The 11,136-nt window shown below is 38.1% G+C and overlaps 1 protein-coding gene across 2 annotated transcripts in view; it reads right to left on the reverse strand.

Moving 5' to 3' along the window:
- GPC6 (glypican 6) overlaps positions 1-11,136 on the reverse strand; it is a 1,140,547-nt gene that overhangs the window by 1,043,610 nt on the left and 85,801 nt on the right. The window contains exon 2 of one of the 2 annotated variants that reach the window (XM_045010090.1): positions 10,381-10,415. The exons of the other annotated variant lie outside the window; for it this stretch is intronic. Within the exon in view, the coding sequence (XP_044866025.1) occupies positions 10,381-10,415 (35 nt within the window). The remainder of the gene's footprint in view (positions 1-10,380; positions 10,416-11,136) is intronic. 2 annotated transcript variants of the gene reach the window in all.

An 11,136-nucleotide genomic window follows, 5' to 3' on the forward strand; every position in this document is an offset into this window, starting at 1 on the left:
AACAGTACCATGACTGTCAAAACAGATCCAGCTCTAAAAAGATGTTTGTCTTTCAATTTTTGATTACTTACGCAATACTTCTTCTTGTAGAACACTGCGCTGTTCATAAAACTGATCATCTAAAACATCTTCTATTTCTTCAACAATTTCTACTTTATTTTTCAGACACAAACAGAAGATGATTGGTACTTTTGTCATTAAAAATTCTGTTTTGATATTGCTATTTTAAAAACAGTACAATTCAAAAGGTTTCCAGAACATTTATCATGAAAAGAGATACTGCTTCTATTGGGCCAAATTGTGGCCAGTCTTATGTGACAGAAAAGATGCGTAATGGGTAGATTTGCAGTCCTTATCCACCTGCAATACAGGCAGCAGCACTGAAGTGGAAGCAGGCTCCACACAGCTGCTAATCTCCATCTTGGTTGGGCAGGAGGGAGCAGAACAGGGTCATAAATGGGCAAAGCCTTGATTTTTGTTCCCTCCATACCCCCTGTGACCATCTATACTATCATAGTCACCACTTCAGCAAAACTATAATAAATTTTGTACAAAGAATGCCTTGTGAGGTATCATTTGAAAATTCATAATCAACTGAACATTATTGTCCTGGTAAAATCTGTGTCAACATTATATGTAAAGTTATAAGTTTCTAGTGTATACCATTGCTGTAACATGTTCCAGAGTTAGAAAGACAGGTTCCAACCAGTTTTTCAGAGACAAAGACACAATAGCACCCCATACAGGTGTTAGAGGGCCATCACCTAATTAAACGACCATCCTCCAGTGTGTGTGTGGGGGGGAGAAGGGAAGCGGGAGAGAAAGATGTAAACAACAAATGTACATTTCATCACAGGGACAATTTAAACCTCACGTCCATGATGGACTGCGTGTCACCAAGACTCAGCAAGAATGTTTACAGCACCAGAAATTGAGTTCTAAAAGGTGAGGAAAACATTTAATTTAATCTCTCCTCCTCCCATCTCTCTGCTCATGACATCAGTGATTCTCAAAGAACTGAACTAAGGATATGTCTACACTACCCTCCGGATCGGTGGGCAGTGATCGATCCAGCAGAACTCGATTTATCGTGTCATAAATTGACCCACCCCAAGTGCTCTCCCATCGACTCCTGTACTCCAGCACCACGAGAGGTGCAGGCAGAGTCGACGGGGGAGCGGCAGCAGTCGACTAACTGCGGTGAAGACACCATAGTAAATCGATCTAAGTATGTCAACTTCAGCTACGTTATTCACATAGCTGAAGTTGCGTAACTTAGATCGATCACCGCCCCCCAGTGTAGACCAGGGCTAAGAGGGAGTGGTCCCAGGCTGGAAGAAGATCCAGCCTGAGAACTTTACAGCAGCCTATGGTGAGACCAAAATCTTTGCTTTTAAGGCCACTTAGCTCGTTAAATTAGAGTAATATGCAAGCTAATGCCTTTTATTTTCTTTTGTAACCAATCCAAGTATGCATCAATACTTGTAATTACTTACAATCTATCTTTTTGTAGTTAAACTTATTTTATTGTTTTACCTTAATCAGTGTTTTAAAGTGTGTTGGATGCTCCATTTGTGATAAGCAAGGCTGGTGCATGTATCATTTTACTTAGATGAAATGATGGACTTCCTATGAGCTTGCATTGTTCAGTAACATGCTGGACAGTACAAGACGCACATTTCTGGGAACACTTCTGGGACTAAGAATTTGCATGCATCATCCTCTATGTATTTATAAGTGACTGGTCAGAGTACTCATGTGTTTAGCTGGAAGGGACATTACATGCTGAAGGCTGTGTGAGCAGACCAGGAGTGGCTGTTCTGACAGTAAAGCAGTATAAAAGGCACCACAGGCTAGAGAATAGAGAAGGTATACAGTTGTTCAACAGTCCTGATTGTACCTTGAGTAATGTCACACCCACACACAGCTTTGGAAGTTAAGTATATTCTGTGCCAAGTTTAGACCCAGCACAGCTTATTACCTACCCAGAGCAGCAAAGAAATGATCAGGGAGATGGTGATTGTCTGGATCTGTCTATACTATATATTTTTTTAACTTGAGTTAATTGACTGTGAATAAGCTTGTGTTAGCCAACATGTTTGTACATGCTAGTCTGGATAGTCCACAAATAAATATTCCAGGAGACAAATGTTTGTAGTTTGTAGGTTGAAACTGATTTTTAAAAAAAAAATCTATTCACATTTTGTTATTGACAGGGTTATAGTAAAATTATAGTAAAATTAGTTGAAGTTGGAAAATTGAGAGTTAGCATCAGTACCAAGGATTTGTTTGCTTAAAAAATTGGTTTTGATTTATCACATTTATGACTGTCAATATTAAGTGTTGTGTATGTGCAGTATATTCTCCCTCCCACTCTGAAGGTACACACCTACCTATAAAGTCTCATGACCACTTTTACGAGTGTAAGCCACTTAATCTGATCTAAAGCATTAGTTTGATTTAAACTTCTAAATAAGAACTAAGGATTAATATCAGTTTAATCTAATCGCACATTTTTAAGCAGTTTAAGGTTTTAAACTATGTTAAAGGGCATAAAATTTACCAAAACCCCCTCAAATCTCCCCCCCCGCCCTCAACCCCACACTTTGAGGGAGACTGAGAGCAGAATGTGTCCCCATATATAGACCCAGATCCTGCTAGAACAGCAGTGCATATATGGAGCTAATCCTTGCATGATGTATATAGTAGTATACATGGTCATTTGGACTCCACTTTGCCTGTCTAGCAAATTAATATAATATGAAGGAATATGTTGTATAAAAAGCAAAAGACACAAAATATTAGCCTATGCATGCCACTAATTAATTAAATAAAAAGTTACCTATATTTAAATAATATTAATTAGCCTAAAGGTAGAGATTTAGGCATATAACTCCTATTTAAGTCATTAGCAGATACAAGGCTAAACTTCATATAAAACCGCGAGAGTTCACTCATAAGAGATAAATATTCGGTAAAGTGTCAATAATTCTTCGGGCATCATTTTGAGCATCTTATGTCAGGAACCAAACCAATCAACAAAAGCCAAGAACAAAGATGGTCAAATAATGAGAAAATGTATTCAAGTATTTGATTAAAAAATTGTAACATTTAGAATGGATATTATTTGTAACTAATTAGCTGACTAGTTACAGCCAAGAAATTCACTAAGACTCGCACTCTTGGCTAAAATCTGCCTAAAATCCAGTTACACTGTAATAAATCCATTGACTTCTATCAATAGATTATGCCACTGTAAAGAACTGATAACCTCGGGAAAATAAACTGTTTAAAAAAAAACAACACATAGGCAAAAATCGTGATGCCACTGAAGTCAATGACAAAGCTACCATTGTCATTAGCAGAATCAGGATCTACCTCTGTAAATCTAAGAACAAAACAGTTGGTTCACTAAATCTAGCTAGCTCAAATATGTTAGAAAAAGCAGTGAATGGTGCTCACACGGGAAACTTCTAGACATCTTGAGTCAATACTGTTTTGGGATTTGGTACTGTAGCTTAATTAGAGTTTAATTTAATTTATTAACTCTTAGAGTTTTGCAAGACAATGTGGCTTTTTAGATGCCTTTTTCCCCAAAATAGCTTTAAGAAAATAAATAAATAATTAAATAAATAAAATTCTGATAAATTTAGTTTGCAGAAAAGAAACCCTTATCAGTGAGAAATGAAAATATAACTTATGAAACATACCTATGACCATGTACAGTGTACAGAAAATCAGTCAATACTGGGGGAGATATTTTTCTAAGTTTAAATTCTAGAATCATATTAGTACCTAAAGGTAAGTCCATTTGGAAACAGGTTTAGGAATCAAAGTACAGTAAAAAGAACAGGAGTACTTGTGGCACCTTATAGACTAACAAATTTATTTGAGCATAAGCTTTCATGGGCTACAGCCCATTTCATCGGATTCATGCAGTGGAAAATACAGTAGGAAGACATATATATACACAGAGAACATGAAACAGTGGGTGTTACCATACACACTGTAAGGAGAGTGATCAGTTAAGGTGAGCTATTAGCAGCGGATACAGACTAACACAGCTGCTACTCTGAAACCTGTCAAAATACAGTAAGAGACTTCAAAGTATTAGCTACTGAAAAGTCTTCTAGTACTTCATGGAGAACTCTGGGTAACTTCTAAGCAAAAAAGAGGAAAATAACTAGTGCAGATAATACTATTTTTCCCCTCCAAAGGCAAAGTTCCATATAGCAGAGGCCAAGGAGGACTGTAATAAGAAAAATAAAGACTAAGGGACAGTCTACACTAGAAGTGCTTACATCAGCACAGCATCTGGTGAAGACACTCTATGCCAATGGGAGAGGACTCTCCTGTCGACATAATTACTCCACCTCTAGGAGAGGTGCAAGTTATGTCAGTGGGACAGTGTCTCCCGCCAACATAGCGCCAGTGTGGACAGCATTTAGGTCACTGTAACTTGCCTCACTCGGTGGGGGAAGGGGGGGTTTCCCACTCCTGGGAGACTTAAATTATATTGACATAAGCAGTAATGTAGACTTGGTCTAACTCTCCATCTTGTGCTCCGGGTGTTCAAGACTTAGCTGTGACTTTTACTTTACCTCAGCCCCCCAAGAGATGATGGGAAATCACCTTGCACTCTCTACCCTCCACCTCTAGTTGCACCCATATGGAGTCAGCTAGAGCCTGTCTCTGACTGGTTTTGCATTGTACTCTTGGGGCAAGAGTGCTTAGAGTGAGATACGTTTTTCTTGAAAAATTGTAATGCACAAATCAGGGAGCAGTGAAAACGCAAAGAAAAAAGCAGGAGAAAACATCTTCAGGATGTTTCTTTAACTGGTAACATTGTAATAATCAAACAAAATATGTCCTTCTGTTGATCAGATATTACAAAGCCTGTTTTAAGTTATACTAGTCAGGTTAGCTGTGAGGGAAAACAAATCTTGGGATGATCCAGTGTTGATTGTGCTTAAAAGAATGTATTCCAAACTCCTTGAAGTCAGTACAATCACCAAGGGGGGGGAGTGGGGAGAAGAGAGAGAGAGAGGTACGTGGAACATCAGTCTTAACACTGGATTTCCCGAATTTTGTTCGTTTATGTATAGCATTTAAATTGCTGTAGTTCTGCTCTATCAGCTATATTATATGAGGTTTACAACTTCTAAAAAATGGAAGAAGCTGTTTCAGTTGATCAGGCTTGTAATTCATACTTTAAAAAGCTGCATTTGTACACATTTACCTAAGAGGCTGGGTGCCTTGGGAATGATTTCAAACCTTGGGTTAAATTACAAACATTTAAAACAAAACAAGAAAACAAAATTTAGTTACACATTTGAAGTACCTCGTCATTTTGAGTAAATTAAATGTAAAATAAAAAAAGATTAATTTTTCAATAATATATTCATAATTTTTGTATAAGTTGTATTATTTATGCAAAAGACCAGAAAAAATTTACCCTGGCATATAATTAGTGTACATATTTAAAAAGCATGCTGTGATTATGTGAAAAAATATTCTTGGATACTTTTTTAAATGATGACGATATGCTGCACAATAGCTGATTTTTAAACTGCATTATTTTAGCTTCTTGGTATTCTTTCCTTTGTAGTACCAAACATGATATTTATTTAGATTTATAAATGTAGAAAGAGAGGAACCCTTCTGAAAACTCTCAGTGACCTGGCATATGTTAACAAAACAAATCAGACAGGCCAGAATCCATCCCCAATGGCATGCAACAACACGCACACAAACCCGACTGATTCACTCGCAGCTAAACAGAACCCAACTCCTATACCTTGCACCAACCCTCAACGTCCATCAAGTTCCTCCCACCTTGAAAGTCTGAGTAAAAAAATTGGCCTTGCTGTAGTTCAAGGCCAACAAACCCAAAGCTATTTTGAGATAAAGTGTGGAGCCAGTTCCAAGTCTGAAGGCCCCTCGCAAAGAACATTCTACCGCCAGGAAGTCTACCAGATTTTTTTTTTTAAATCAGGCATCTTTAAATTATTTTAGAAGATCTCAAGATAGCAAATGGGCCAATTCTGAGTTACTTGTACACCTCAATCTTTCACTTACACCCATTATTTTTATTATGCTATTTAAATAGTACTGTAGATGTACCATGGCATTGTACAAACACATGAAAGCTGAGTCCCCTGTCCCAAATAGTTCAGTTTTGCCAACTCTCAACACAATATTTTGTATTTTGCTTCATGTCGAGCTCCCAGGTGCTTGTGATTAGTTGAGAGTCACAGTTTACATTTTTTAAAGTAGTAAGTTTCTGTCCCTAATGGTTGCATGTCAAGCTTAAAAACATTTACCGCAAATGTACCCCAAAATTAAAAAAGAAATCAATAAAAAGAACCCTATTTTCAGGGTTTTGACTTGTGATTTTTGAATGCTTAGAGTTGGCAATACTGTGATACAATATGAGAAAATAAAGTACTAAAGAAATCAATACTGGAAAGCTTCATTAAAGTAATTTCAAGGAGGTGTGTGTGGAGCTTCTCCCCCCACAGTTATCAGCCAAGTACATGCTGTCATACCCAGTCTCTTTCAAGCAGATTTACTCTCTTAACACAAGCAAGAAACAAAGAGAAAATAGTCTCTTGTAACTCAATCTTTGCTTTCAGGCTTCAGGGCCAGCCCTCCCAGGGGCCTCTGGCAATCCTACTGCTGGTAGCTTCTCAGTTCTAGTCAGCTCTGCTCCCTTCCTGGAGCTGTAGCCTCTGGGATGCCTCCCTGAATACCTGGCATGGCATGAGTGTGAGCATGGGCCAGCCTTTCCCTTTTGCCTGACCTCTAGCAGCCCTTTATAGGCCCAGGTATAGCCCAGCCACTTCTAATTGGCTGGACTGGGCTCACGTGCTCTGACACAGGGGTGCTGGGCCTAGTCTGCTGACTGGGGCCAGCTCCTCTGTCACAAGATGTTTAGAGAAGGAAGAGACAAGGTCTTCAAATAGAGTGTAATGTGAAGAGGTAAAAATGTGAGATTGGAGAAATAGTTTTGCACACAGAGCAGCATGGCTAACAGCATAGGGTGGGAACCAGAAGCACTTGATCATCATTCTTCTTCAACTTGGGCTAGAAGCTTGGTCTGCTTCCAAGACTCTTTCTTTCCTCCTACACTCCTCTTCCTTGGCTTCAGGTAGCAAACATTCTCTATAGCCTTCCCACATTTCTGCATGTTCTTAGGGGAAGGGAAAGAAGATACCTGAGACTTCCTTCCCTCAGCTGCTGACAGCATCAGATTTTTGCAATCTTTTGCTCAGGGAAGCACAAAAGGTCAGATCCAGCTAGAATCTCTGACTTCAGCTGTAGCTGCTTGAAAAACTACAGTTATGAGTCCCAACTGCCCAGTGGAACAAAGGGTAGGGAACCGTCATTGGGTCTTTATCCCCATTCACCTGCATTACTGACCAAATTTAGGAAATAACTACAAATATATTAACATGCATAATTGCAATCACTGCAAATATAAACATTTCTGACAGGTTATTCATGCTCTAGAAGATAGATTGGCTAGTTGTAGTCTACCCCTAAACTCCCCTCCATTTTCACTGCTATTGTAAAGTTCAACATGATGATAGTGCTGTATATGCTATCAATGCACCTCTGCACAGCTGTGGAAATCTCTCTTACAGGGTGAGATCTTGCTATCCTTAATCATCTTGAGTGGTACCTTACTTCACAAGTAGTCTCACTGAAATCAATGGGCCTACTTGCAATTTAAAGTACTATTCATCCTGAATAATGGTTGCAACATCTATCCTATAATAATTAAAAGTGGTCAGTGTTTATATAGTGCTGCTATTCATTGATTTCAAAGCACAACTGCATATTATATGCCCTTAATTTAATCTCACTATGTAGAACCTCCTATTTCCTTCGACTGTTCATTTTAACTTTTTCTGTCTCAGCACAGTATTTGTCTCTGTCTTTTGTTAGTTTTACACTGTCTCAAATGAGTCTCCTAGGAATACTCTTTCGCAGAGAAACCATTGTGATGATCTGAAGTACCCTGCACTTTAACCTTATAAAGTAAGAAAATGATTGTGCATACTCTTCTATGGCATCATTTACTTTCTCTTCTCTAAATATTCCTGACAACCTCACCCCAGAAATGATAGAAAGCATATTTGTATGCAGGCTTCAGCTTCACATAAGGGCTAATTCAGACTGAGAACAACCAACACAGTAGATTGTATCAAATCCCTTTTCTCCCTGTGTCTGTGCACCATAAACAATGATTGTGTGGTTGATTATTCTGATTCTTGTGACTATTTCCATGAAATATCAATATTGAATGGGAAGTGATAAAAGATGCTACGTGGACTGAAAACAATCAAGAAAATCATTAGTTCACACACATTTTTGGTCAACACAGGCCATCTCTTGCTTCTAAGAAAAAAGGAAATTTAAAAAGAGAAACAATATTTGAGTACACATGTACAATTCTTTTAAAACAACATCATGATGAAGATGAATTAAAACAGAACACAGTACCACTAGCTCTGAGTAAAAGCTAAATAAATTTCTGCTGGTATACACACGTCACATGGAAGGCTGATTTAGGGCCAAATTCCATGGATACTTTCTGCCATTTATCTAGGTATTTATATGACCTTCATAATCACAATATTACAATAATATTAATTTTATGTATCAAATATCCCTCCCGAAAACACACAAAAGCGATCAGGGTGTGAAGCAATCATAAAACAATTTCTCATTAAATAATAAAAGTAGCAGCCCAACCTTAACTAAATTACTGACAAGGTGGGTAAACAAACAATAAAATAGCAAGAGTGATAATAATTTAAAAGCACCTCTTAAAGTATGCTTTTAATGTTTTTTAAAAATAGGGAAGAGATTAAATGGGCTGGATTTCAGGAGGGAGCAAATTCCACACCGTTGGGGCTGTGATAGCAAAGAATCAATCGCTGATGGACTTCAGACAGGATGGCAGAACTCCTGAGCACCAGTTGGCATGTAAGCTAAAAACCCATAAAGTGGAGGCCCTGTATATAACTAGGGCAAGTCCCATCCAGAGCTTTATAAACCAGTAACACTAGTTTAAACTGAATCTGTCACTTAATATGCAACCAACGTAAAAAAAAAACACAAACCGGTCTGAATACGATCATAATAGCTGAAACGCAGATCTTTTTTTGCAGTACTACTGCCTAGCTAGTTGTTTTCTCAGTCTGTATTTGTGCATTTGATTTTTCCTTCCTGGGTGTAGTACTTTGTACTTGTCTTTATTGAATTTTATCCTGTTGATTTCAGAGCAATTTTCCAATTTGTTAAGGTTGTTTTGAATTCTAATCCTGTCATGCTTGCAATCCCTCCAATCTTGGTGTCAGCCACAGATTTTATAAGCATATTCTCCACTCCATTAACCAAGTCATTAATGAAAATATTCAATAGTACCAGAACCAGCACTGACTCTTATGGGATCTCACTTTATAGTAAGTTCATCTAGACCAAATGTCCCTCGTTTGCTTATGAGAATGTCATGTGACACTGTCAAATGTCTGGCTAATATGAAGATTAAAATATAATATAAATAAATAAAAAGTAATATCAAAATATTCCATTAAATAAATTCTTCCATTCCTATACATCTGTTGCTTCCCCCAGTATTCCCTAGGCCAGTAACTTTATTAAAGAAGAAAATGAGGTTGATTTGGCATGACTTGTTCTTGACAAATCCATGCGGGCTATTACTTCTCACCGTATTATCCTATAAGTGCTTATAAATTGATTGTATAATGATTTGTTCGAATATCTTCCCACCATTAACCTGTTCTTTCCCTATTCTGGCCTGTGTTCCTTCCCCTTGATGTTAATATTAATTGTGTTAAGCAGCTGGTCACAATTAACCTTTTTAGAGAAGAATGAAACAAAATAGGAGCAGAGCAGTGGTTCTTTACCTGGATTTCCTGCACAAAGGGAGCTGCCTGCATGCCATTTGTTTCTACTCCTACTAAGGTAAAAAGAACTTTGTGGATTTTGTGTAAGTAAACAAATTACACTGTGTAGCCCATAAGGCCAGTTTGCTAGCTTGCTATATTGTACAATATGTTTTCTTTTGGTTTGATTCATATTATTTTGTTATCATATCTTATTATTAGTGAATCATAGTATTTTCTTGGGTTTTGTTTATGTTGAATGCCAGTTTATGGTATTCGTAAGAGTTATCCATAATAGTTGGCTGTAATGCAAGTAACCTACAGGCCTGTATCCTGTCTGATTAGCTAGAACAAGTTAGTATGAATGTTTGCAACCTTTGGCATAGATAAATGGCCTACCGGTCGCTCTCCTTTACTCTGGGGAACTGAATGGGGAACCGAACAAAGAACTGAATCTGTTTACCTTAGTCTGGAGCAGACCGGTAACTGCAGGACACACTGCAGAACATGGAAGTCATGAGTTAGGCCAAGGGTAATGGTTTCAGGGATGAGATAATCAATATTAATACATATGAATATATGTCATAATATGTTAACCTATAGAGTAAGTGTACCCAAAAATTTATGTGGGTGAGGAAATAAGATTTGGGCATGGTAGGCTGAGCCTAGATTCCAGCAGTGGGCAGTACCGGGACCCGATAAGGGCAAACATGCAGGCAGGGTGGTCGCTTTTTCCTATCTTCTATCAATCTATCAGCTCAGTTTTGCAACACAGCCTAGCTACTCAACACTTGAACCTAATCCCTACCAACTTGGGAAGCCTGGACCATCAGTTCCTCGGGCATGCGAGAGATGAGGCTGGTCCTCTGTCTCCTTCTACCAGGTCTTCAGGGAAGGGTGTAAGTATGCCAACTTAAGTAGTCTTTTAGGATAGAAATGTTACCACCAGGGGTCATAGAATTGTATTACTTCTTTGGGACTCTGTGTTTTGTAACATTTATTCTTCTTTCATTAATTTTAATAAAAATCTTAACAAGTTGGTATTGTCCTCAGTATAAGTGTCCTTGCCATCCACCCCAGAGTCCTCTCACGATATTGAACTCCCTATCCCTGTAGCCTGAATTGGGACAAGAACCTAAAATATCTTCTGATCAGATCAGTGGCGAGCCATAATAAACTAGCCCATAAATTCATGTCAACAACTAAGAAAACATCCAAG

The sequence above is a fragment of the Mauremys mutica genome, chromosome 1, assembly GCF_020497125.1.
Source record: "Mauremys mutica isolate MM-2020 ecotype Southern chromosome 1, ASM2049712v1, whole genome shotgun sequence".
NCBI lineage: Eukaryota > Metazoa > Chordata > Testudines > Geoemydidae > Mauremys > Mauremys mutica.